Source organism: Varanus komodoensis, unplaced genomic scaffold (assembly GCF_004798865.1).
Source record: "Varanus komodoensis strain SLA01 unplaced genomic scaffold, ASM479886v1 scaffold4, whole genome shotgun sequence".
Classification (NCBI taxonomy): domain Eukaryota; kingdom Metazoa; phylum Chordata; class Lepidosauria; order Squamata; family Varanidae; genus Varanus; species Varanus komodoensis.
The window spans coordinates 2,640,237-2,667,791 of NW_025335941.1; the positions used below are offsets into that span (position 1 = coordinate 2,640,237).

At 50.1% G+C, this 27,555-nt stretch overlaps 2 protein-coding genes across 2 annotated transcripts in view; one reads left to right on the forward strand and one right to left on the reverse strand.

Annotated features, from left to right (window-relative positions):
* Positions 1-7,658, forward strand: part of POLA1 (DNA polymerase alpha 1, catalytic subunit) — a 217,588-nt gene extending 209,930 nt beyond the window's left edge. Inside the window, exon 37 of the mRNA XM_044441804.1 lies at positions 6,492-7,658. Within this exon, the coding sequence (XP_044297739.1) occupies positions 6,492-6,655 (164 nt within the window). The 3' untranslated portion in view covers positions 6,656-7,658. The remainder of the gene's footprint in view (positions 1-6,491) is intronic.
* A 7,749-nt stretch (positions 7,659-15,407) lies between these two features.
* Positions 15,408-26,640, reverse strand: ARX (aristaless related homeobox). The gene is made up of 5 exons (XM_044442445.1): positions 26,448-26,640; positions 24,451-25,162; positions 21,749-21,794; positions 18,788-19,125; positions 15,408-15,663 (listed from the first exon to the last, which is right to left on the reverse strand). The coding sequence occupies exons 1-5, from the start codon at positions 26,638-26,640 to the stop codon at positions 15,408-15,410; spliced, it is 1,545 nt and encodes a 514-aa protein (XP_044298380.1).
* Between the last annotated feature and the right edge of the window lie 915 nt (positions 26,641-27,555).

The window sequence follows — 27,555 nt, forward strand, 5'->3', positions numbered from 1 at the left end:
CAACTTAAACATCTTTGGATTTTAGTTTTAACTTATTGGTGTACTATTTTTATAAGGACAAAATAGGTAACAAAAATATTTAACATAAGATTTAACCAGCATAATACAGGTTTGATACCAGCTTCAGTGTCAAATAGCAATCACTAAATCAATGTCTAATATCAGTTACAAAGGAAGATGATTTTAATTAAGTGCAGGGTTTACTGCTACTCAGTGAATGTTATTTTATTTTTCATTTAACATTAAGAGCTAGTAATACTCTTTATTGTTTACATGAAAAACAGCTGTGTTGGTATAGTATTTGTATCAATCATATTGCTGCTATGAGAGAATTTTTTTTCCCAACCGTGCATGTAAATATTCTTTAAAAGCTACGGTAGCAGTTGGTGTAAACTGTATTCCATACATATATCTAAGTGTTCACAAGCACTTTTAGTCATAATACAACTTTGTTCTCAGAAGGGATTAACTGCTTTATTGATTAAAGTCTCATTTAGGAAGAAAAAGTGGGCTTTTATATGCATCCCTAAGTTGGATGGTATGGTAACCTGAAAGTATTGACTGGCTGTGTGATATACAGCGGTCACAATTGTCTTTTACTAAGAAGAGCACAGAGTGATGCTGGTTGTCATTCTTACTCTGTTGTGTGGCAGCGCAAATAGTCCCCTTTCTAACCAACCTGGTGGGAAAAGTCAATATCCCATCAGCAGAGGAGGTAAACACATCAGGAGCTGTGTCCTCTCTCATCTTCCCTGCTCTATATTACTACAGTTCTTTAAATCTATTCTCCCCAGTCATCAGATGCACTTCTGTCATTCAAATGCATAGCACTGTTACACTGCAGATACAGCTATAGCCTGAATTTAGTAGCATACATGCTCTTTCTTATTCTATTTTTCAGGGTAAAACATCTCATTAATGTTACATAGTCAATTTACATAGTTTTCTCTATTAACAAACTTCTTTAGACTTTTTTCTTTTTAATTTTGAAGATAAGTAGCTTTCTTCTTTTGAGCAGTGTTACTTTTTAGACATGTAACCTTGAAATTTTTAGCCAAGATCCAAAGGACTGCACAAGGACTCCTCTACGAGGTTCAAAGGACTTTAGTTGAGGAAAAAAGAGGGCAAAAAACCCTTTATCCAATCAGAAGCACTTTTGCATACACATGAGTCTCTTAGCATCCCAACCATTGCTTAACTTCCTCCCATTTATCTGATGCTCACTTCTGTTTGGATATCACTCTTAAAATTGAAACAGAGTAAGCAAAAGTTGCCAACTCTCCTACTGATAACCAGAACTGCTTTTGAGTGTACAGTAGTTCAGAAGTTTCAAGGCCCATCAATATAAGCTAACTTTTGTCATTTATTTCTTCCTCCAACTTCTATTCCTCATATTTAATATAGGTTTAATTGAATCATAAACCTGTGAGACGTTTTTTGTTATTTTTATCTTTCTACAGTACTTAATGAAAAACTAAGCACTGCACAAAGGTAAAATTAAGACCTTCCTGACACAATTAGGGTTAGGGATAGTCTAAAGAAACAAACATTAGAGGTGGGGAACAGAAGCTGGAGGAAGAGATAACTGACAAAAGCTAATTTATATAGATAGGCCTTGAGACTAATTTTAAAAGGGGATAGGACTTGATCCAAGAGAGGATCTTGTCTGGTGATGAATTCTGAAGATGGGGCAATGAAAGGAAAACAACACAAAAGATGAAATAAGAGATTTAATATGAAAAGAATATAAAAATCAAAGATTAGAATATAGTGATTGAAAAACAATAATCCAGAGCAAGAGAATGTTTCTAAATGGAGTTGACAAAATATTTATACTGTAAGATAAAGGAAAGGGACCAATGAATAGGAAAAATAGGTAGCTAAATGTGATCAAATTTTAGGCTGTCAAAAACAGAGGAATAAGAATGTAAATCAGTACTGTGTTTACTCAAAAATAAGTCTCTAGTAACTTACTTATATACTTCTGTATTTACACAAAATGCGCATTTATTTATTTGTTTAAAATACATCTTGGTGACCTTGCAGGGAAGAGCTTGTATATCAGCCTGCTTCTGGACAATATCCCTTGATTGCTCTTCTGTTTCTGAGAGAGGTTAAAAGCATTTTACTTAAGTTTTGAAAGATGATGTTTCAACATACTTATAATGTATTGATATGTGTTTTGATCATGTTAAGAAAAATTGAAGTATTTTTTTAAAAGCAAAAAAGTATAGTTTGATATTACTTATATTCCAGCAATGAAAGATCATCCAAATCTGGGCTTATTTAATTTTTGTTTTTTGTTTTTTTCCAATTTCTACAGGCTATGAATGGATGCTTAAATTAATGCCCATGTTAACAGATATCTTCTCTTGATTTAATAGCAGCATAATTTAATAGCTTTTCTTTATGCTTAATATATCTAGAAGTAAAAGGGAATTGTTAGCTGCCTTAACTTCCTTGGAAGAAAAAAGCAGGATATAAAAATAATAAAATAAATAAAATAATCTAAGAAATGAATAGTACTAAGCAGTAACAAGTAATCTATTATCTTCTTAGGTTGCTTTGTTATTTTCACATACTTCTACATACTGAAGTCTATGCAGACCCATTTTATCATCTTTTGTGAATGTACTCACAAAACACGTCATAAACAAGAAACTACCCTGAATCTCTTTGGTGTCAGGAAGTGTTGGCTTCTGCTAACACATAAGAGCAGTGAGCCACATTGAGTACAATGTCACATGGAGTTCATATCTCCATGAATGTTGACACTAGATGTATACAATCCCACTGTATAAAACATGTGAGAGTGTCTCAGAATTTAGACATGTACCAAAGAAAGTTGTAAAATTGATGCATAGGCCTTATAAATTGCAATGGATGTTTTGCTATCAGTCTGTCAATGTAAAATGCTTATTTGCATTTTTAAGAGAAGGAAAGTAGTCAGCACTCTTAAAAGGAAGCGAAAGAATACACCTGGACAATAAAGGCTGCTACAGGCACCTTTTTTTTAGCAAAGAGGAGCAACAAATGATGGACTGTTTTGTGAGATCAAGTTTCAGAGTGTGAGGGCTGTTCTGTGTACAGCATAGACTGCTAGTATGTTCTGGTGCTTCAACCTTGGACTTCAAGTAAGGCAGACCAGGTTCAAGCTCCCCCTTAGCCATGGCAGCTCCTTGGGTGACTGAGAGTGGCTCTTTCACTTTCAGATTAACCAACTTCACAAGTTAAAAAGGGGCCAGTAACATTGTACACTACTCTGAGCTTCTGAGAATCAGGGTAGCAAAAAATATAATAAAATAATAAAGAAATCAATCAATTCATTAGTCATTTTAAAGTATATTTAAAGTTTATAATAAAATGATAGCATTAATGTTGAATATCATTTAAAGATTTCTGACTTTGTTAGCCAATGTGTTTTCTAGGTTTTAAACATTTCAGTAGCTGCTGTTTTGTCCTTGGTAGCAGAGTCTACTCTGTGAGCCATTTCCATATCTACTGGCAAACCTATGCTTTCAGAAATCCATAATTAGGAAAGATCTTATAATACCTCACATTAATGTAGTGCATTTCAACTATGCAAAGCTCTTGCTTCTTTAATTTATTTTTAAATATTTATATCCTGCTATTTCATTTCATTTCATTTCATTTCAACCAAAGACAGTTAATACCATGAACATTTTAAAGTATCCATGGAATATTAAAGTACAAACCCACACAGCACAGCACGTAAAGACTTGGTTTTACAGTTCCTTGAGCAGAGCTGTGCTCACGAATTTGGACAATCCCAGGTCTCAGCTCCTGCTTTCCACTGCAGTCCTATGTGCTTCCTGAAAATAAATTTGTGGACATTGGGAGGTGATGCAGGAAAAAGGAAGAAACAGATAAAACCTAGAAAATGACACACACAACTCTGTGGAAGCCTCTACTGAATCCAGACCCTTTCTGCAAGTGGAAAGGCTTTCCTTTAGGAAAATAATGCCTTTTTTGGATCCAACTCAAAAATTCCAAATTCAAGAAGCCAGGGGTATACCAAGTCACAAGCTAGTTGGGTCAAAGTCCAGCCAGAGCAAATGTATTTCTGGGTATCTAAATACCATTAAAGAGGGGTCTAGACTAATCTCTTGAGGCAGGGCGCTCCATTGCCTACACAGTACAACAGAAAAGACCCTTTCCTGTATTCCCACTATATATCTCCGAAGGTGGTGGGAAGTGAAACAGGGTCTCTCATAGGGAATTAAGTAAGCAGGCAGAAGAGATGGTCTTTTAAATGCCCTGGTCAAATCCCATTTGAGGCTTTAAAGCACTCAGAATTAGACATGGAAATAAAGCAAAAGCCATTAAAGATGGTACAAGAGCAGAGTTAAATTCTCCCCTCCACCCCCAAAAACATAGCTCTTATTAAAAAGGCTGGAAATTTCAGCTGTTGCAACAGATACGCAAATGTTTTGCAAAAGCATAAAGCATGACTATGGTCAAGTGTACCTTTTCCAGGAACAATCATTGGTGAAGAGGTTTAGTTGTGCAAAAGTACTCCTGGCTTTGGGCTTCACCTTAGACTCCTAGCACAAAACAACTACCTGGGTACATACTTAGTATTCATTATGTCAGTAATGCTTTTAATACCCTGTCAGATAGGCCAGTATTCTTACTCAAATGGTAAACCGGGTTTCAGATGACAATGGCTTGCCTAAGATCACATGGTGACTAAAGTGACACTCTCACTAGCTTATATGTTATAAATAATTGAAATGATGTCTTTTGAAACTGACTCATTGAACAACTATTTTTCTTTATCATAAAGTGAAATATGTGATCCTAATCTTCCTCCTATTTTGAAATGTTTGTCCTTTTGTAGTGTTTATTTCCCCATATCACACTTACAGTAGCTCATCAGAGGCCAACACTCCACTGGCCCAATGTAGCACAGACTAGGTATCTTCTGGCAAGGTATCTTCTACTTACTGTTTTGTTAGATACCTACCCCTTGAAACCATACAGTCTCTTAAAATCCCTAGTACAAAAATAATGTATGCATGTAGACCCTGTGTGCACGGTGCTTGTTATTAGGACAGATGTGTTAAAAGATGGTAGTTTGTGCGAAGGGCGGTGGTTCAGCAATAGAGTAACCGCTGTCTGCATGCAGAAGATCCCAGGTCAGTCCCCCACATCTCCAGTAAAAAGGATCGGTTCACTGGTAATGGGCAAAGCCTCAGACTTGAGTGGGTGCCTGCCAGTCAGTCAACAATATGCAGCTAGTTTATTTGTGTACAATATTTTCAAGCCACCCTTTACTTCACGTTATCATGGTGGTATGCATGCTTTAAATCCCAGACACATATTCATAAAAACAATAACCCAATTATGGCTATGGTGAAAAAATTCATAAAATGCATCAGACAGAGATCTCACTTCACCTGCTTAAAATGCTAGGCAAACCCATAGGTTTGCCTAGCACTGAAAAGACTGCAATGCTGATAGCGGTCATACCTCTATAGATAACAATTTCACCACTAGGATCCTTCAACAAAGGTTTCCTCCCTTGAAGCAGATCCTGTTCTGATTACCTTAAAGCATGGACAGACTTGATACAGGGAAAGGCTGACTTGGGATAAGACTGTGAGCAGTGTTCCTTTCTTCTACTTGCCTTGCATTTTTAAATTGTGGTCATAGCCACAAATTAGACTTCTTAGAAAATGAAACAAAGTATGAAACATCCTTGCCATTGCCACTTTTGAAAGAATACCTGCTACATGTGTGGGAGCAGGGAATGGTCTGAAAGCATTTCTTCATCAATGCACACATACATAAATTGGTTCATCAAGAGAAGTTTGGATTTTTCTCTCAAATGTTAAGGTATGGAACAGAAAGTACACCCCATTTTAATAGCTTTTGGACAAAACCTTCCATATGCCGTTAAATGGCTAATTAAAGCAAGTTCCCAGTGTCCTGCACCATTTAAAATATTTTCTATCATCCAATCAGTGGAAATGATGCAGAACAGGGAGAGGAGATTGTCAGACAGCAATGCCATTAAGCAGGGTTTTGCTTTCTTAATTGAACCTGTCTAAAGCGCAAGTACTACCTGTTGATACTGGTGCATTAGTTGAACTTCCCCCATTCCTATTTCTTCCTTTGCCCATTCATGTAGTATTCATGCGTGAACAGTGTTTTGTGACATTTACTTATTTACGGTGATATACCAGTTCATTTGTGGCCATGACAGGTGGGTTGGCTCCTTCATGAGCTTGGTTCACTCTCTTTGTTAAGTAGCAAGTCTAACATTTCAATAAGCTGATGACTAAGGTACTTCTGTTGTTGAAAGAACTGGAAATGCTACAAAAGACATCTTGAAGACAACTCTAGTCAATGTGGGTTTTAAGAGTCAGCAAGCCTATACCATGTTTTTAAAAGCTCTAAAATTTGCAGAAATAAGGACTGAAAATGTGGTTTCCATTTCTAATTTTTAATTGGTTTGTCTTTCACAGCTGACTGGTCGAAGAGGCACAGGCAGGATATCAAGGACAATTACGAAAAGCTGAAGAGCACAGTAGATAAATGGTTGTCCATGAGCAGCTACTCTGAAGTGAACCTCAGCAAACTCTTTCAGACATTCAACGTAGTAAAATCTGTTGGAGATCTCAGTACTTAAATGCAGTGTTTTGGTGGAACAAAAATTATTTAGTAGACTTCTTTCTATGCAAAAATATTTGTTTCTTTTCTAGTTTTTCATTTATACTCTTCCACACTAGTCTTGTTCTGTAATTTCAAAATCCACACTGATATATTTGAATTTTAATCTGAATTTGTTTAATTAGTAAAAAATACAGGAAGAATTCATGTTAATGTCAGTAGATCTACTGGGCACCTGTACAGCTTCTGTTTCAATAAATATTTGTTGTATATCTAGACCTGAAGGGAAGAAAGGGGAGGAAAAATAGCTCCTTTAATTGAATAATTCGCAGTGAGAGTTGCTGGAATGTAAGTGATCCTAGACTTTGCTCCAGGGTATTTAGTAGAGGTGCTCTCAGGAAAAGAGGTTAGTGGAGGTCTCAGTAGGAGCACTAATGTTTTCCCTTTTCACAAATTATCTACTTTATGACCACATGCACATCAGTTAAAAACAATACTAAAACTAAATGTTCCCTATTAATGCTTGATTCCAATATGATCTTTATTTGTGACAACATTCATTCAGACAATATTGTGCTGCAATGATACAGAGTAACCACATGGAAATTAATGCTAAAGCACCAATTGACTCCTGTACAGGGGAAGGCGATCGCATGTGTGCAGCACATTCTCCAAGCCACACATACGTATTTAAATGCTTTACTCTGGCTCCTTGGGATGCAAGAGAATAAATAAGCCTACTGCAATGAAACAAAAAACTAACCATAACATTTCTCAGCCAAAAAATAGGAGTAATTTCTGTATTTTAGGACAAGTTTTAGGAGGCTTATAAATACTGTTTAAACCATTTACTGCCAGTAAAATGATGACCAGAAAAAACAGAAGCCAAACGATGGCATAGATAGCTTTTTGGGATGACGTTTGTATTAAATTTCTGGAAAGATAACATTTACTGGTATATGTAAAAGCATTTTAAATGTGCACGTAAAGTTTTTAGTATGTTGAAGACACAATAAAATGTTCTAGTATAAGAAAAATGAAATGGTGTGTACATATCAAACATCAGAGCATGTGGATACTAATTTGTACTATGTTTGCATGCTGGCAGGGGAGTGGGAGGCAAAGTTATAGTCCAACACATCTGGGAGCAACAGGTTGGAAAAAGCTAACCAAGCAAGTGCTGGGCTACTTTTAAATTTTCCAGTTGCTGCTGAATGTTGGTGTGGGATCTTAAAAAATATAGTTATTCCTGTCAGTGAGTAAGCTCAATTAAATGAGTTTGTCTGAGTAATTTCACCAAAGCAACATGTAGTTTTCCAGAAGTAAATAGTCTAACAGAAAAATGAAAGAAATTAAAAACAGGAAATTAGATCTTTTTTCCTTGAAACTTGGAAAGCCATTTCATAACAATGGTCAGCATTCCAATGCAAAGCAAGCCAATCCACAGACTGTGGGAGTTCCAGACCAGGTTTGGGCACAGAGCAGAGGCAGTGAACTTCTTTCAACCTGGTGGCCAAATTCAATTTCAAAAGAACGCTTGGGAGTTGCATTCCAGTGGTGAGAAGGGCAAAAGGGGCAGAGGCAAAGTGGATAGGGCCAACTTAGCTAGCATGCCAACATTTTTTTTGTTTGTTTAAAACATCTAGAAACTAAACTTGAGGATAGACATTTCAACCTTTTAGAATGAGAAAAAACTGCACAACAACCAGGAAAGTGTAAAACGATTGGTGGTTGGAAGGAAGGGGGTGGAGTCAAGGAAGGGGGTTTCCTGTGGGGCTACTTTGATTCCCTGGAGTTGACCTTCTGCAGTCCTGGCATAGGGAATTTGCATGGCAGCTAAGAACATACTTCTGCTTGTAAATTGCAAGATTGTAAATTAGTGCCTCCATGTCACCCAAAGCCCAGCCAACCTTCCTCAGGGAATAGGGCAAAGGTTCTGATGAAGTAGCAAAAGAACTGGAAGCAAAGACTGGAGGAAGGAAGGGGATAGTTAATATCATGCTTATGGGTTAACAGAAAAATACTGATTTTCCCCATAATTAGACATTTTTCTGAACACTCTCCTCTGCCTTTTCTAGTCCTTTGAAATAGAATGAGTACTTACTGCGTACTTACTTGAGGGTGAGAAAGACCCCTCTGCTCAGGTAACTGTTCCCCATCAGAAAGGAATGGCAAAAACTGGTGAAGGCTGCTGGAGATACCCTTGCAGTTATTTACACATGTTGTAATGTACCTCAAAATGGGTTTGAGAATTTCTCCATCACAGTCCCAAGGAAGAGCTATTTGTAGCCCATATCTCTATATGTGAAAATGGCTGACCCATCAATGAAGAAACATGAATGACTCTGTCATATCTGGTTCAGCTCTTGATACTCAATAGGTGTAGTCCCATACAGAAGTCAAGTACTGTTCACATGTCAGGTTACTTGCTGATCTACAAAACAGGAAAGCCTGGTTGACCAAAAGAAAATTTGCTTGCATTCCCTTTTTGGGTTCCACTCTCCCTCCTTTTTCTTCCTGTGTTTTGTTTTGTTTATTTCGTAATAAAGAGTTCCGAAGATCTCAAAAGTTTGCACAATCTTGTGTAATCTTCCAGTAGACCTAATAAGCTATTATGCTATCTATCGGATGTTAGCGTTTTGTCTTTGGAATGTTGCTTCAGCCTACTATCTAGGAGGAAGTATGAGTTGTAGTTGCCTGTAGCTTCCCCCTGATTACAGAGACTTCTTCACCTATGTGCAGAGTGGGCTCAGCACAGGCAAGATATTAACAGGCAAATCTTCCAGTGAAGTGCCTTAAAAAACCTCTATATACATCTCAAAGCTCTGGATTGGGGTGATATCAATGGAGCGTCAATCAGTCATTTTCTCTTTTCCTTGCATGCCATTTCAACAGCATTTGAAATGTACTATCACATGCACAGTCATGTTTCTTTTCTTTTTTATCTTAATATTTATACCATCCCATTCCCATAGGTTTAATTTGTTGTTTCCATCACTGTTATATAAGTAGCCCTGTTAGAGTAACCCAGGCAGTGTGTCATCATTCTTAAAGGTGAACTTAAACATAAACCCTGTATGTTTAAAGGTATCACACAGGTAATCCATATTCAAGTTTGTAAAATGTGATACAAAGTAAACTTGTCTAATGGATCCAAGATGTAAAATTTTTAAAAGTAATGCATTTGTATATATTTATACTCTCACACATTCTGAAATATATCCAGTAAGACTGTCATTTTACAAAGGGTATTATCATAGGGGAAAATGCTGTGGAGAAAGTGATCGTTTTCAAGCATCTATTTTGAAATTTGAAAATCTAATGTGGTTATCTGTGCCATTTATTTTTTAATGATGAGGGAAGATGTAGCTTGGTTCCTTATTGTAGCAGCGGGAAATTGTTTTCAACCAAAGGGTTGGAATCCATTTTGGGGCAACATTCAGGGGCCACATTCCACTGTGGGCAGTGCCCAAAGCAAAAGGATTTGGATCAAAAATACTAAAAATTCATTGCATTTTCTTACTGTTCATAAATAAGCCTTAGAAGGCATTGCATCCTTTTAGAATAGGAAAAAAGCCACGCAAGAACTAGAAACCCACCAAATTACCACTGGTTAGGAGAATTAGGGTGTGGCCAGGAAAGAGGGTGTGGTTGTGCTGGATTGGGACCCCAAGAACATTGAATTTGATCCTGGGGTGACATCCTCCAGCTCTGAGTTAATGGTTTTCCCAGTTTATGGTAATACAGTATCTGACATTTTACAGAGGTCAGATAAAAACCAAACTGTCCAGATGCATCTCTCCTTCCAAGCAGGCTACTTCGACTGTTACCCTCATCTTACTGAATCACTCTTTAGTAAGCTTGGGAGTTGCAAAGCCATTTTTCTACATGTAAGTGATTTTTATACATACATTAAATGCATGATACAGGAGAATTGAGGAGAGACAAGAAAAGGAGGTCTGAGTTGTTCAGAGATGGCCTAGACTGAGAAAGTATCTTCCTGTATTTCATTTCTGTATCTAGATAAAAATAATAGCTTTAAAAGTTCCATTAAGGGAGGGGAATTGGAGTGTACAATAGATAAGCTCAGAAGCTAGACAGACAGTGTTTGTGGGAGGGGGGAAAGAAAGACAGGAACCCATTTAATTTTTTCTTCCTGTGCCAGAACCATCTCTTGCTGGAAAAAATTACTTTTCTATTTCCCAACTTCAGCCCATTTTGCTTCTTGCTTTATTTGCGTCTCTTCTGTCAAGCACCTAAATATTTCTTAATTGAACCGCTCATCCTGCACTCCTCTTATAGCTGTTTAATAGATTAACTCATCTGTGCCAGCTTCAAATTTCAGATTAAAATTCCTTCATCCCGAAGGAAGCATTATCAGGTTGTTGGAGGCTGTTTTCAAACCTTGGTTTTGAATAGCAGCGGCTCTGCATTAATTTAACCACTAAGCTAATAAGTAGGTTTCGTTTTGTTATGCTAAGCTTTATTGCTTTTCTTTTGATCAGAATGGTGTTGTTGAGCAAAGCAGCAGACAAGGCATTCTTTGATGAGGGAATTAGTGCTCTATTCTTCCTCTATTATTCATAGCACAGTGGAATATGTAAGTACCTGAGGGTGTCAAAGGAGAGCAGGCTCTATTGCAAAGTGTTCGCCTTGTTTCTCTCAATAGCTGACTATGAGATGATAAACTGCTTAATACACTGCACTAATTGGATGAGAGCAAAAAGAGATGGGAATTAAGGCTAGGCAAAAAGAGAAAGTGCTACCAGCCTTCATTCACTCTTTCACCACTTTAACAGCGCCAAAGGAGGCACAAGCTTTCTATAAGCAGACTAGAGGTTTTGTGCAGAGATAAAATGAACCTGTTAGTGAATTCAAGTAATACACTAATTATTGCACAGTATAAATACCACTACTGGTTTTATAACATGAAGGTAAACTTCTTTTGAGACAGTTATAGGATTGCTTGGCAGTAGTATAGATCCTAATAAGGGACCAGAGTAATAACCCCCCTGGATTAGCAAAATTGCTGCTTGCAGAAGTATGATTCTGGCTTTTATAAAGATTTCTGCCAAATGAATAAGAATAACTGAGTGACATTTCTTAATGCGTAATGGATTGATAATGATTCCCTTTTCTTTAAAGTAAAATATGTACTTCAAACTCTACCGTTAATCATGTCCAGGGGCAAATGTTCTTTTTTTCTGTAAAAATATTTTTGCACCTATGGTGGAGTTTTTTTACACTCCAAAATATATATGTATATAAGATGCTGTCAGTTAAATGTATGGTTATTTGGAAGAACTGCAGTTTGTTCATAAAAACAAACACACTAAAGTGCTCACTCTATGTAAATGTGAACTGTGAGGGGAGGAAAATCCACCTGAATCCTATTTGCCATCTTCTCTGCAGAGGTCTTGCAACAGAGCCTTGGGCTTTCTTCCTCTGTTGGGTAAGCTGAATTCCCTTCTAGGTTGCTGCAGCTGGAGTGTTTTGTGATCTATTACACTCCATTTTAGAATTACTCCACAGTCCATGACACATTATCAGTCCCTTATGCATTAAGAAATGTCACCCAGTCGTTTCTGTTCATTCCCCAGAAATCTTTATAAACGCCAGAAACATACTTCTGCAAGCAGCAAGTTTTAGTGGCATTTGTTTGTGGTTGCTGGGTGTCTTTTGTGGGGCTTGTTAATCGGAGTATGTAAATAATGTTTCATTATAAAAGCTAGCAAGCAAGCAAACAAAAGCCTTAGCTACTAAAGCATGTTTCATGGAGCCTACAAGCTAGTGCACTGTAACCACACCATAAGAAAAACTGCCCGTGGTAACTGGAAAGCATCTGATGTGCAATTGTATGGCCATATTCACCCTTTGCGCTCGAGCAACGAAAGCAATACGTCGAATAGAGCCCCGCGCCCCGTGGTTTTGTCCCAGGATGTTGTGTTTAGGTCTCCCACAGGGCCGGATGTGGGGGAAAAAGTCACGTTTCCGGCCAGCCTGGTCCAGGTGCAACCGTAACTTTGTTACTGAAAAGCCAAGAGAAGATTCTGCTTGGAGGAACTTTGCTGAAACTTTGGGGGGGGGGGGGGCGGTTCGATGGAAGACAGACTTGCCCGGCCTTAGCATCCTATAAAGCCTTCCTAACTTACTGGGACCTTATAAAGGCGTTTTCATTCATAAGTAATGCTCACAGTGGGATCCCAGGGAGAGCGCCCCAGCCATCCCGTGGGTCGCTCCTGGCAGGTCCCCTTTTCCCCTCCTCGGACAGCTCCCGGGGAAGGGAAAGGTCGCGGGTTTCTGTGGCGGCTTTGAGGGCTTGTCAGGCGTGACACCCCGGCCCCTCTCTTAATCTGGGGGAGCTCGCGGGACGCCCGGGGCTCCTTTTTGAAGCGTGCGCCAGGGAAGCCGCGGCTGCGGCCGTCCGGAACGGGTCCCGACCAGCTGCGGAAGAATAGGGGGCCTTTCGCTTGGGTTTGTTTGCAGCCGCCGAATGACACGGGATTAAGGAGGTTTGTAAACCAGGGCCGAGGGGGGCTTTCAATGGGCCGGCGATGTAATCCTCGGAGGTAATTTCACGCGATTTGCTTCTGCTGCATGGCAGGGTCAAACGGGGGGAAACGGCTGGAAACAGGCGAGATGAGGCCGGCGGAGAATGGGACGCTGGCGCGCCCGGCAGCCTCGGCAGCTGGCGCGGCCGCGGAGCACCGAAGCAGCGTGCCCCCCCCGCCCGCCCGCCCGCCCCTCGTGTCCAGGCAGCGAGGCCTGCGTTGGCCCCTTTCCCCGATGGGCGTCGGCCACGGGGCCCGCCAGCCTCGGGAAGGCGCTCCCCACCGCCGAGGGGCGCCCGCAGCGCGGACGGGCTTCCCGACGCACAGCCGCGTCTGCGGGGTTGGCTCGTGCCGCTCCAACCGAGTCGGCTGCGGGCGAGGCAGCGCCGCCTCCTCCCGCTGCCCTTTGCTGGGGGCCGCGGGCAGGGCGTCTTTCGCTCCCCGCGCCGCGCGCAGCAACCCCGGGCGAGCCGCGGAGACCTGGCCCCTTCTTGAGCGGCCAGCTCCCCCAGGCCCTGCCCGGTCAAGGGGGCAGGCTCTCCAGGCGCCCCGTTCGGCGCCACGCGGGCCGGTGGGAGCTGCTTCTGCACTGGGCAGGAAGCGCGCCCGGGCCCGTCCGGGGCTGCGCAAGAGCGCGAGCGGCTGGGAAGGAAGCCCCGGGCTGTGCTGGAAGCTCGCAGCTGGCGCGGCGCGGCGCGGCCAGAAAGTCACGCTTCCTGCGCCGCGTGCACGCACGCAGGAAGCCCGCACCCCAGGGCTGTGCGTACTTACTCCGAAGTATTCCCGCTAAGGGTCCCACAGTAAGAGGACGTGGATTGCAGTCCTGTGCCCACTCAGTGGGTCTACTGTATCTCAGAGACTAGCTCGACTCGGGCTATTTGGGCCGTGGAAAGAATCCTACTTAGAAAATTCGTGAAAATCAGAATCAGAATAAGAAAAAGAACACAGAACCTTGTCTTAGTTTTCGTTTATATAGTTCAGCTTAGGCTGAACGACCAAGATTTGTAAAGTTCATTCTTCTCATCACTCTCTAATTCTGTAACCGAGTTGAATCCTTGGCAAACGCCCCTTTTGGTTCTTAGCATGAGGACTTCCAATGACGCTGCACCTTCGAGTATCATTTTGAATTCTTGAAAACGCGCGAGCGCGCGCGTGTGTGTATGCACACTTTATTTTCCTATGGGTGACACTTTTCCCCTTGATCACAAGGGAAAGTGAGAGCAATAACATTACACAAAAGTATGGCACCAATGCCCGTTTGCTCTCTTTCTCTTTTTGGGTTTCGGGAACGTCTACGGTTAATAAGTTAAATAAAGGGTTTGTACATAAATATTTGTCTAGGGCCGCTATGATATCTATAACACAGTAAGAATCTACAGAAATGACAAACTTGTACAAACACTACACTGAGTGCAATTCTTATATAACATTTCAAATATACAAAGCTCTGTTGGCTGTTTTTCTTTTTTCTGTTTTTTTCCGTTTTTTTTAATAACAATGACATATGTACAGTATTGAGCATCACAGTTTAGTGACTTTTAAATAGTCCATATTCTAGCACTGTATTTCCCTTTGGTTTGCTATAAAACCCTTGGTTGGTGTAGTGATCAAAGGCGGACAACAAAGACCAGGCCCCTTTGCCTTTAAGTGCACTGGTTCGTGTATGCAGCAGCATCGTGTCATTGGCTTTCTTTTGGCCCTGCCAGCAGCAGCAACAGCAGCGGCAGCAGCAGCGAAGAGCGTCCTGCTCCTTGGTTCACCGTCCTCCCACTTCGGAGCCTCCCGCGATCTCCTTGGATGACATGAACGGCCCAGGATGACAAAACGGAGGAGGGGGAGAAGGGAGAGAGGAGCGCGGGCTTTGCCATCCTTCCTAAGCCCACCCCCCTCGCGCTGCCTCCCGCCAAGGGCTCCCTCTCCCTCTCTCGGGCGGAGGCTTGCTGAGAAGCGGCAGGAGCAGAACGCAGTTGTGACAAATGTCCCCAGAACGAGCTTCTCCCGCGGTTCGCCCCGAGGGAAGCGGCAAAAGCAAGGGGCCTGGCCTTTCTCCGAGTCCCAAAGCGGAGCAGAACCTCTGCAGGGCCGCTGGTCCTCTGTTCCACTGTGGGGGGGTCTTGCCCGCCTGCCCGCCTCCCCGCCTGCCTCTCTCTCCCTCCCGTTTTGGTCTTGGACGCGTCCCTCGGCGAGGCGATCTCCGGCTGTCCCCCAGCTCGGGGCCGCTTAGCACACTTCTTTGCCCGTGCTGTTCCCGGGGAGGATGTTGAGCTGCGTGAGCTGCGCCGCGTGCTCCTTCGCCTTCAGCCGCAAGGCCGCGATGCTGGAGGCGCGTCGGTCCGCCGCCGCGGTGGCCGGGTCCGAGAGGCCGCCGCCGCCGCCGCCGCCCGACTGCACGGCGCTCTCCACGGCAGGGGCCGGCTGCCGCAGCAGCGCGGCCGCGGTGGAAGCGCTCGACAGCGGGGCCATGGTGGAGAAGAGCCTGCAAGCAAAGGAGACACGGGCCGGTCAGGGGAGGCTGCTCGGCGCGGGGCCTCTGCTGTCTGCCCCGCGGGGCCGCTCTGAGCCCCGCTCTTGCTCCCGGGCCGGCGGGCTGCCGCGATGCGCCCGGGCACCGGGCAGGCGGCGACCTGGCGACCCCGCCCGAGCGGCTGCGATCTGCCCATGTTCAGTGGGCCAGACTGGAAAGGGGGTGCTCCCGCCTGTCCTCCTCCGTCTTCCCTGCAGCCCCGCTCCTCCTTGGGGGTTCGGGGAGTTCACCCCTCGCCTCCTTGATTGCCCACTGAACATGTGTCCTTGTTCAGACCGCCTGAGCGCCTGAACTGGGAGGGGCGACGGAGAGCGGGAGAGGGAGAGAGACAGACAGGTTGGAAAATCCCCGGCGCTGACAGTCAAAAAGATTATTTGTAAAGTGTCTAATTCTCTCCCATTTGCTGGTGACAGAAGCTGGCTGTCAGGAGCGCTCGAGCCTGTGATCAGAGGCAAGCATTAAATAAAAATAAAATCGCGGCTTTTCAGTGATGGATGGATTTCCCTCTTCCCTGGGTGGGTCTCTCTCCCCTTCCCGCTCTTCCCCAAGCCCACGTTGCTCTTTTAGCCCACGCTGCTCCGCGGAGACCGCACACGCGCGCCCGCCTCTTCTGCCGTGCCCTGCCCTGCCCTCCGGAGGAGCGCGCCCCCCAGCGCGCCGGCCCCCGGACGCCCGACGCCGCTCCCTCGCGCGCGCGCGCGCTCCCTCTCTCTCGCGCGCGCCTGCCTGGCTGCGCCGCAGCGCGGATGCCCACGCCCAGCAGGGAGCGCCGTCCCTGCGGATTTCCTCACAGTGGAACGCCAATTATTCTGCGGCAACCCTAGCATCCCGGCTCAATGACACAATCTGCGAAATGCCTTCCCCTCTCGTTTGCCTTCCTCGCCTCTCCCGCGAGCAGCCGCGCTGAAGAGTGCAACTGACCCCCTTGACTGGCGCGTCGAGCGATACAGGCTCTCCATTAACCAAGGAGGTGATTATTGACATCATCCCGGCTAGGAATTGAACTGTGGGCCTGGAAGGCAACAGGGGCTACAGACTAAGCCCGAAGCCGGCTAAGCTCCAGGACTGCCTGCCTGCCGCGGCCCGGAGGCGGAGGCGCTCGGCGGTTTGCGGGTGGACTGCGGCGCCCTGGCGGCCCCTCTCCCCGCAAGTGCAGTCCGGCCCAGCGTGTGCCTGAGAGGCAAAGATCTCCACACTTCGGGTGTCTTTCCCGAGCTGAATTCGAGTCTCGCAAACCTTCTCCCAAAGAGAACAGGAACACTCAGACCGCCTCACTTGAGGCCTGAAGGGCGCTCAGAAGCCACCGGAGGAAGCAGCCTCGATCCAGGCCTCTTCCTCCCAAGGCAGCGTCCGCACTACGGAACACGACTTGAAGCCACAGCCACCACGATCGCCTCCCGAGACATGCAGCTCCCCCCCCCCCCCAGTCTTGCTTTCTTTTGTCGCACGCCTATTTTAATCGCACAGCCCATTAGCCAGTCCGTCGAGGGAGCTCTTTACGGCTCCCCTTGCAATGCGCCGGGGTGGGGGAAGAGGAGGACGGGCACAGGGCGAGGCGAGCGCAGCCTTGCCCAGGGCTCTGGCCTTCGGCTTCCTGCAGCCCCGCCCCGCATGGCCAGCCGTCGGGGGCGCCGGCTGCAGGGCCTGGGCTTGCGGGAACCATTGCCACAAGCAGGGCCCAGGCCGGGCTAGGAAGTGACGGCCGCGGCCTGTCCCCGCTCGAGACCACAGTCGCTCCGCTGCCGAAGCAACGGCTCCGTCTTCACCGGGCGGCGGCCCCTTAATTTCACCTGGATTCCCTCCCTCTTCATTCAAGAGATACATTTGCTACGTCGTCCCTGCCCGATTAATCTGTTCTTCCTTTGTTCCCCTCTGTTATATTTCCCTCGTATCTCTCTAGACCTATCAGAAATCCTGCAATTGAGCTTTTGTCTCGTTCATGAGCTGCCGACCGCATAGTTTTCACTTTGGAAAGCTGATACAAGGTAACTCTTCCTCACTGGGTTACAAGCTGGATTTCCCCCTCAGGTGTATACTACAAGGGCTGGGCACCCCGCTCTGGCTCTCTCTGCAGCCCGCGTTGTGAGCTTCCTGTTGCATTCAGCCAGCGAATAATCCCTCTGCCTGCGATATCGCCCTCTCCAACCTCGTTCAGTTATGTCGTGCAGATCCTTTCCGTAAGCATTTAACCGGGGGTGGGGTGGATATGAGGAGGGACGCTACACTTGAAGTACACGTATCGTACGCATGCGGATAATTTTAAAGGGTAGATTTTCCCATGAACAAACTCATATGCAGGTCCTAACTAGACCGAACGGAAGTAAAATCCCTGACGCCAAATGACCAGGAAATCTCGCTAATTTGAAAAAAAAAAAAAAAAAACTTCCTGATCACTTTGTGCAGGTAATTGCCAGAGATTGGCGGGGTTTTTTAAAAAAGTTACCCCCGTCCAATCAACGACGACGAAGTAGCACGTGATCAGCACACGAGGGGTGCCGTGCCTGAGCCCGCGACATTCGAATTCCTAACTCTGAAGGCGCCTACTGAGGAGCCGTGCCATTTGCCACCCGGCCGCAAAAAGCGAGCCTTCGCACCCACGCGGTCCCTTCGCTAAAGCAGCGTCGCTGCCCTCGCCAAGCCTGCGATCCTGCGAGCCGGGCCCGCTGTGCAGAGGAAACAGTGGAGGTTTAAGAGCCCGTCCAGCGCGCGTTCAGACACGGCTGCCAGCGCGCTGCGGCCAGCACTGTAGGATGGCGCCCATCAGGAGGAAAAACCTCCCCCACTCGGCCACGGTGCCGTGGGTGCTGGGCCGTCTCCTCCAACGGAACTGCAGGACACAGGGCTGGGCGGCGGGCGTGATTTCTCCCAGCTGCACGAGGCGTCGAAGTGGCCCTGCCTCCGCCTCTGCCCGGGGCGCGCCCACGGGCGCCTCATGTGCGCCCCACAGCCGAGGAGCGCCCGCTCGCTCCTTCCCGGCCTCCTCGTGCGCCTCGGGACGCGTGCGCCCGCCTGAAGCCCTCTGGTCTGGCGAGCGGGCCCTGGCCAGCCCGCGCCTGGCGCACGCGGGAGCGGTTACCTGCCGAAAGCCGGGCTGATGAAGGCCGGGTGCCGGAACACCGCCGCTCCCAGGAAAGTGCTGAGGCCGAGCGGGGTCCCGCTGGGAGGCAGAGCGGCCGAGCCCGGAGGAGGCGGCGGCAGGCTGGGGAAGGCGGCGGCGGCGGCAGCGGCGGCGGCGGCGGCCGTCCAGGCGGAGTCGAGAGCTGGGTGGTGAGGAGGGAAAGGACTAGCATCAAGGTAGGGACTGAGCGGGTGAGACGCCGACAGGGGCCCCGGGAAAGGCAGGCCGGGCGGGTGGCTCTGCGCGCCGGCCTTTTCCCTCTTCCGCCATTTGGCTCTCCGGTTCTGGAACCAGACCTGGAAGCCAACAGAAAACAGGGGGCAAGGCGGTTAGTCAGCGGGCCCTCCGCGCTTCTCCTCCGCGGCGCGCAACCCGGCAGCCCGCGAGCCGCTCGTCCGCAGCCAGGGGCCGTGCTGCGCAAACGGGTAGGGCGGCTCGCCCGGGAGGACTGCGCCCCAGCTCGGCTCCCCCAAAGCCGCCGAGGGAAGAGAGCCGAGCGCGGCGACGATCCTCCAGTGGAAGAAGTCAAACGGCGGGGTTTCTCGGGCCCTTCCGCTCCGCAGGGCGGTCCCCAAGCGCAGGTCGTAGGCCTGCTCCCACGGCAGCAGCAGAGGGCCGGTAGAGGCTGCGCCTGATCCTGGAGGCCAGAACCCGACACGATGTGGCGCTCCCGTCCTTTGCCCTGCCTCGGTTAGCGCCCTTGCTGGCGAGGGTCCGAATGCAATCCCGGGCGTGTGTAAACAGAAAAGGGCCTGCATTTCCCAGCATCTCTCCAGCTAGACTTGCTGGGAAATGGTAGAGCTTTCTTTTAATGTCGAAATACACACAGGAATGTCCCTTCCGACTGTAATCCCCTTGCTGGCAGGGATCTTTCCCCCTCCCTCCAAAGCTAGAATAGGCCATGGACATTAGAGGTGTAAGGCAACTAATAACACCCCACTTCCCCAAGCGTCCTCTCGTACATTTCAGCGGAAGCGATCACCTCTTCGTGGCCTGGGCTCCGAGTACCGCAGGGAGAAACACACCTGGAGCCCCGGCCTAAGGAGCTGGCCCTCCGTAATAGCGCCGCCGCCAGGAAGCCTCGCCTAACGCTACCGCTGCCTTCCTTCCTTCCTTCCAAACCGTGCAGGCTTTTCGGTTCCCCTCACCCCACCCACCCCCTCTCGTTTACTCAACTCCGCGGGTTTGACAGACAGTTGAATGTTTTCGCCAACACGTACGCTAAACATCATGTTTTCTTTTATTGCAAGCGTAAAGCCAAGCCTTCTGAGCAGCGCTTAAAAGGCTTAAGGCTCATTTCCCAGTCGATGGAATCTTTTTAATATTATTAAGGTGGCTATTACGCGATCCCCGCAGCCGCCCACACAGCGCGCCGCCACGAGATCTCGCGGCCCGCGTTCGCTTTCGCAGGCGCCGCTCGGCATTTCATCGGGCGGGGAGGGGGCTGGAAGGAGAACAAAACAGGAGCAATAAACCAGCCCCCCGTTCTCCTGTGTCTTCCTTTCGTAACCAAAACTAGAGGCTCGAGGCCGTTCCCAGACGATCTGAGCCATCCACGCACTTTCTTCCATTTGAACCCGCGCTGTTAGAACGGGAAAGATCCGCGCGTGGTGGGCTGTTTAAATTCCCGCAGCTTTTGCTACCATCCGAGAAAAGCCTATGCAAAAGGGTCGTGGGGGGGGGGGGTGAAGGAGAAAGGACCCACAGACCGCGAGGGGCGTGAGAAAGGGAGGGAGCTTCCCCGGGTGCCTGGGTTTTTTCCGCGCCCGCCAGGAAGGCCCTCCATCCAGCCCGGGCGCAACAGCCGAGGGGCTGCGTTTCAGGCAGCGAAAATCTTGCCATCGGCGTGTCTCTTCTTTTCCAACTCAATTAGCAACTTGGGCCCCTCTGCAAATTCTCCCTCTTAGTGTATTAATAAGTTTGAGTACACCCAAAGGTAAACCGAGGTACTCTAATAATTCATATTCCCTTAATTACATCTTCTTCGGTGAATAAGGAGGGGGGCGGGCGAGAAAGAAAGGGGGGGGGTCTCCCTGTCTCTGCTCGCTCTCTTTTTCGTTATTTAACTTTCCCACGACTCATTCCCCTGAGCTGAAAATCCTGATTTGCTGTCACATCTCTGTTTGACAATGGAGAAATGTGTCAACAGAAAGGAGGGGACCGGGCTCTTCATTAGCCCCTCTAATGCGAGAAGCTGTTGTGTATTAAATGAGCCATATGGAATTTATGATGCTTTAGCCGCGCCTGACTTTCAGTGTAAAGTGATTTGCTCAGAGCCAAAAGGCCGAAGCCATCTGTTGGGGGCCGGCCAACGCCGGGCGTGTTCAATGCCTGCTTCTCCACGCTCCGGAGCCTCCAGCTCTAGTTGGAGGAGAAGCGCTCGGCTGGGAGAGGGAGGGACCCCCACTCTCTCCGGCAAACACCTTTAATAGCATTGCACATTAGATCCAAAAACAAAATGTGGGAAATCAAATAGCACGCTGCTTGGCCCGCTTTGGAACCGGGGGGGGGGGACCTTTCAAGGGTCCTATTTGCTCTAGCGCCAAAGTGCCTTTTGATGGAGGCCGGATTGGCCATTTGGAAGCTCAGCCAGATACCTGCTTGGCGCGACGTTGGGCTGACAACGACCACTAAGATTTTAGTGGTGTGGTGGTGGGAGTGGAGGGAAAGAAAGCCTTACTGGGTCTCTCTTCTCCCCCCGCCCCAATCTAAGCATGGACTGGGAACGAAATCTGACACGGCTGCCCGCTGTCCATCACCACCGCGTCTGGTTGTAATGGGGCAGCAGGGGCGGGAAGAGAGCATGTGGGTTCCAGGGTCTCTCCTTATTGTCCCACCACCTTCCGAGACCCCCTACCCACAGGGATTCCCCCACCGCCACCCCGCTGTCCTCCCAGCTCCCGCTCTCCCTGGACTCACCTGCACTCTGGCTTCGGTCAGATCCAGGCGCATCGCCAGCTCCTCCCTGGGAGGGAAAGAAGCACAACAAGACAGGCGCTCAGGTGAGGCCCTGCAAGGGGAGGGGGAGAAAGAGTCCAGCGACTCAGACTTCGGGGTCCAGCGCCTCCCCGCTTTGTCCATATAGGGAAGAGCCATCTGTGCGCAAACGAGCCCCAGGCAAGGCCCACTTCCTGCCCTGAGACTCGGGTGCTGACCTCGGGTCGCCCCGCATGTCGGAGCCTCCGCCCCTCCCGCAGGCCCGATCCCGAAGCAGCCCGGACGCTCCTGCCCGCACTCAGGCGGGGACCCCAAGCACCCTTCGTGGCTTCTGCTGCAGGGGCTTCCCTGCTCGATTAACGCTGCTTCTCGCGCGCTTGATGCATTTTCAGGGGACGGGACGGTTTGGGGGCGGGGGAAGCGGATCACCACGGGATTGCGTTTCCCCAGCTTGCGCCAGGCTCATCTTTGCTCCTGCTTCCGGGGCCAAACCCCTCCAGCAGTTCCGCGCCTTCGAGAAACGCTCCCTTGCTCCAAGGGCTGCGCTGCGGCACAGGGGTGATCCATTGAGCTGCAATGCGAGCCCTTCATTGCGGTTATTATTGCAACAATTAAGGCAAATCGGAAACCATTAGGATGTTAGGAAACTGCTCATAATCTGTTTACCTCGAATATGAGAGCGCCCGGGATAATTGGCTCTCCCTCCGCTAGCAAGAAAAGCACCGCGCTGGCCAAAGAGGGAGCCTGGCTGGGCTGCAGCGGCAAGAGGATTGCCCGTGCCCGGCTCCTTCGGGCTGCCAAATAAGGGAAAGCCCCAGGCCGGGCCGTCGGGTTTCCCCGGCAGGATCGCCAGCTGAAGCAAAGCCCTCGCTCTCCTGCCCGATGCACGTCTGGCGCGAAGTGGCCTGGCTAAATGCGCCTGGTAAATACATTTCCACTTCAAATGCAATTCGAACTGGAGCCAGGCCTATGTATTTGCGCCCCCTCCCCACAGACTTCCAGGAAAGGCCACACGCCACTTCCAGGATCGCTATGAAGAAAGGTTGCCACGGAGCTGTGCTCCAGCCCACCGTCCCGTACAGCAGCAAGAGAATCCCGCTGATTTTCTCAGCCATCCAGCCGAGGCTGCGATTCTTACCCCGCTGGCCTGGAAGGATATTCCAGCAGGTGCGCTAAGACAGAAACGCAACCCATTTCCGCGGAAATGTTCCCAGGATGAAGGAGGTATGAGTTTAAAGCACGCAGTTTTTGAAGTCAAGGAGGGGGAAATGACTATATTCAGAGACCAAGAATTTCCTCTTTCTTGGCACAAGTTGAAAGAAAACAAAAACACAGGAACATTTGCTACCAGGATTGTGAAATGTGACTACCTGGAGTCCGAATGCCACCAACACACACACACACACATACACACACACACATATACACGAAGAAATCAAGTCTTGCAAGTAAAAATTCAATTTCTTTCACTTCCCTGCCCCGAAACAGGTCAACCTCAGCCTGAGTTTAATAAGAGCGTTTTGCTCTTTTCTTCTTTGTTCCCGATTATTTAGCTACATGACTGGGCCGTTTTGGGTTCAGAAAGAGGAAAACCACTGGTGGGGAGAGCAAAGGATCCGAACCCGACTAATAAAGGTCATCTATACATGGCCCCAAGCAAATGGATCTTCCCGTTATTACTTCGGTTGCATTAAGCTCGCCTCCCAAAGCGGACTTTAAACTGAAGCGTGTGTGAAGTGGGCTCCCCTGGAATCCTGATCATTTCAAGGCAGACTGGAGCCTTGAGAGTAAGCCTGCACGCGGTACCGCTCCCACCCCACCCCCTGCACGGTCAAATCCCAAGCAAGGCGGTCCATGGAGTGGCTCTTTCTCCCACCCCACCGCCACCCCTCTGTCCAATTTCTTTTCTTTTCTGGACTGTGCCCAGGAACGTCCTGCGGAGCCAGCGAGTAGGCGGCGGGCTCGCGCGTGGGGCCTCTGCCAAAGCGACCCGGCTACGCTGCCATCTCGTCCCATATTTTTAGCCCTCCAAAGCGGAATACTTTGATCTTTTCAATATATATGCACACACACACACGCATGCATACATCGACTTCCAAACAGCAAGGCAGCTCTCCAGCTTCCATGGAAAGCTGCGAAACTGATACCCGGCAGACTGGTGGGGAGGACCAGGGCAAAAATAGACCCCGAGAGATTTTGGCAAGGCCTGGCCCAAGCTCAGTCTCACCCGTCCTTGGCTGGTGAGCTCAAGCTCCTCTCCCCGAGCTCTGGGCACGTCGGCTAGGAAAGGCCACGCACTGCGGGGAGGGATGGCCCTCGGAGCGACACGGAGCCGGCGGCGACGGCCGGGAGACGGGGTGGGCGTGCGGGCTTGCAGAAAACTCTCCGACGCACCGACCTGCCTGGGGGAGTTGCGCCCTGCCCCTCGTCTCGGCTCCCCACGACTCCCCTTCCCCGCGCCCAGCTCCCCAAGGCCTTGCCTCGCTTTCCCTGCTCAGCGAATTTAGCAGCGAGAGCCAAGCAAAGCCGGCTCGCCCGCCGACTTTGCCCTGCCCGCAGGGGCGGCCCGCGAGCTGCCCGTCGCCATCCTGCTCCGTCCAAGTCCGAGCGGAAGAGCACTCGCCCGCGCCGCGGCGCAGCCGGGAGCCCCTGGAAGGGCGCCGGCGCGGCCGCCCCGTCCCTACCTGGTGAAGACGTCGGGGTAGTGCGTCTTTTGGAAGGCCCTCTCGAGCTCCTCCAGCTGGTAGCTGGTGAAGGTGGTGCGGTAGCGGCGCTGCTTGCGCTTGAGCAGCCCCTCCTCGGAGTCGCTGCCCGCCGACAGGCACACGCTGTCCTCGCCGTCCTTGCCCTCGGCCAGCTCGTCCGCGGGCAGCAGCAGCTCCTCCTTGGGAGAGCCGTCCGCGCCCTCGCTGCCCGCGCCCGCCGCCGCCGCCGCCGCCGCAGGCCCTCCGGCGGCCCCGACCCCGCCGCCCGCGCCCCGCCGCGCCTCCTGGGCCTCGGACAGCAGCTCGTCGTCCTCGTCCAGCTCCTCGTCCAGCTCCTCCGCCTCGTCGTCGTCGTCGTCGTCGTCGTCCTCGTCCTCCTCCTCCAGCAGCTCGTCGTCCCGGCCGGGCCTGCCGACGTCGGGCCCGCCGCCGCCGCCGCCTGCCGGGCTGCCCAGGTCGTCGAGGGCGGCCGCCCGCGCGAAGGGCGCGTTCTCCCGGTACGACTTGCTGCGGCTGATGCTGACCTGAGGCGCCTGGCTAATCTTGAGCGAGTCCCACGACGAGGCGCCCGCCTCGGCCCGCTCGGCCCGCGCCAGCAGCCGCCCTCCACCGGGCCCGTAAAGGCGGCGCAGCTTGGGCGGCAGGTGCAGCTCGGCCGCCTCGAAGCCCGGCGGGCTGCCCTTGGCTGCTCCTGCCGGGAGGACAGAGACAGGCGTGGGTCACCCACTGGGCCGAGGAGGCGAGGCGAGGCGGGGCGGGCCCCTCTCGCCCAGCCCGGGCTCAGCCTCCCCGCAGCGTCCCGATGCCAGCAGAGGAGGCCTCCAAGCCTGCTCGGCGGCTCTCCCTGCACGAAAGAGCAGGGCCCGTCCCTGCCTTCAGCAAGGGGTGGTCTCAAAGCAGCTCTGCACGCCCCCCGACTGGGAATACCCCCCCCCCCCGTTTTGCTCCAGGAGCCTCCAACTTTTTAAGTAGGTTGCTCCATTCTTAACAAGGTGGACTCGCCTAAGATTACGTCCAGACCTCAAGAGCTTACAAGGAAGATCCGCCGAAATCTATCCAGCTTTTAATTTCTAAAAAAGTATAAACCGCACCTCCATCCAAACATGGATTTCAGGAAGGTTTTGACATGCTTCCTTGAGAGTGCGAATCGAGCCATTATTCGGAGCAAGGACCCGCGAACGGCCTGAGAAGCAAACGGCCCCGTCTGTTCTTTAAGTTCAAACCATTCTGACCTTTCCACAAACGTCAAGGGACACCTGTCTAAAAGCGCTCCCCTCGTCCTGATGGCACCGGACACCCGCCGTTACGTCAAAAGAATTTCCAAATTTCCCTGCCTGCTCCAAGACCGCCGGGAATTTGAAGCGAGCCTTCCCTCCAGAAGAGCTGGAGAACCAGGCCTGCTTTTCCTTCTCATGCCCTTAAAGTCTCAGTGGACCCCCAATTTCTAGCAACCTGGACTGTCACTGCGATCGACACCAGATCCATTCGCCCTTCAGGCCTGGCAGAGAAAGGCGCTGCCGAGCAAGAAAGAACATCCCCTCGAGGACCTCCTGACAACGGCCGTCATGTGTCACCACAATGCCGCCTGCCCAAAATAGGATGGGGGCAGGACGGGGACCCTCGCTTTGCACCCCCAGCCCCTTCCTCGCCTGCAGTGCTGAGCGGGGCAGTAGGAGCCCCGGCGAAGCAGAGCAGTGGGCGCGCGGAGTTCACACGGGTTCCAGATCGCCCGAATCGAGGGGCTTCCTCTCACCCATAGCCCGGCTATGGGTGAGAGGAAGGGAGGGAGATAATGGCAGCCCCCCCCCCCCGCCAACAAAGCGCTGGTCCTTGGCGGGAGGGGCCTTCCAAAGACGAGGTCTCAGCGGAGCCGCCTCCCGGACCCGCTCGGTGGTCTGCCAGGGAAGAACTTGCCGGAAAGTCCGCTCGCCCGCGCCCTGCCACCCCGCCTCGCCCCCTTTGCCCGGCCGCCTTACCTTGCCCGGCCTTGTCCTGCTCCGCGCGGCTGGCCAGCGGCGGCAGGCTGGGGGTGGGTCCCAGCAGCCGCATCTTGCAAGGGCTCCTCCTGCCCAGGATGCTGTCGATGCAGTAGGAGGACAGCAAAGTCGGCGATTTGCTCTTGCACTCGGGCCTCTCGGAGCAGCTCTCCTCTTGGTACTGGTTGCTCATGGCTTTGGCTGGCGGGGCTGGCGGGGCTTGCCCTTGTCCTGCCGCCGCCGCCGGCGGGCTCCGGGCGGCCGAGCGCGGCTCGAACCGGCTCCCCGCCTCCCCACCAGGCAGCGGCTGCGGCTCGGCGCCCCTCTCGCTGCTCCTGGCCAGGACACCGGGCACCAGCGTAGTGACTGCGCCGCAGTAGCTGGGCGCTAGACTCCCTCTGCTCCACGTGCTGCGAGCCGCGCTCCGATTGGCTCTCGCCAGAGGCCGGGCAGCCTCCGGCGCCAGCCAAGGGGAAAACGCGGCCCGGATTCCGGCGCGGAGCGGGAGTGGCGCGGACCCGGCAAAGTTAGCGGACCAACTTTCCTTCCGCGGACCGACCTGGCCCTGCCTGGGGCTGAAGGACGGGAAGGGACCTGCGCGGACGGTCACCGGCGCCGGCGTCTTTCTCCGCTAAGGGACCACTCCTTCCCACTGCGCACCTCCCAGCGGGCGGAGGCGATCAGCCCCTGCAGTCCGTGTTACACTAGGTCTCAGCTCAGTTTGGTACAACTCGGACAGTCTCCTGCTTGGATCGATATTATGCGATCCAAATCTCCGGTTTGTTGTTTCAGAAAGATTTGCTGTCCCTGATTTTTAGAGAGTGAACTTGTTGAGGTTTATTAAATTAGCCACTGAATTACTGGGTTAACGGTAATTACTTTCCATTAGTTCTGATATTTATCCGGAGCCCTAAAATTATCCGGAAAGAATTCTGCATAACTGCAGAACCCTGTGCATGTCTGGTTGGAAGGGGATCCTTCTGTGTTCAATGAATTGTACTTCTTAACATGTGTGTGTAGACGTCCGTGCAAACATGCATACATACATACATAATCACGACCTTATTTATACCTGGCGTGAACGGGAAATTTCAAGTACATGGGATTA

Excerpts from the sequence above, each read along its gene's own strand:
- ARX (XM_044442445.1), bottom strand. The coding sequence starts at position 26,640 with ATGAGCAACCAGTACCAAGAGGAGAGCTGCTCCGAGAGGCCCGAGTGC. Across the intron at positions 25,163-26,447 it reads GCAGGACAAGGCCGGGCAAG|GAGCAGCCAAGGGCAGCCCG; the intron begins GTAAGGCGGCCG and ends TCCTCCCGGCAG. Across the intron at positions 21,795-24,450 it reads TACCCCGACGTCTTCACCAG|GGAGGAGCTGGCGATGCGCC; the intron begins GTAGGGACGGGG and ends TTTCCCTCCCAG.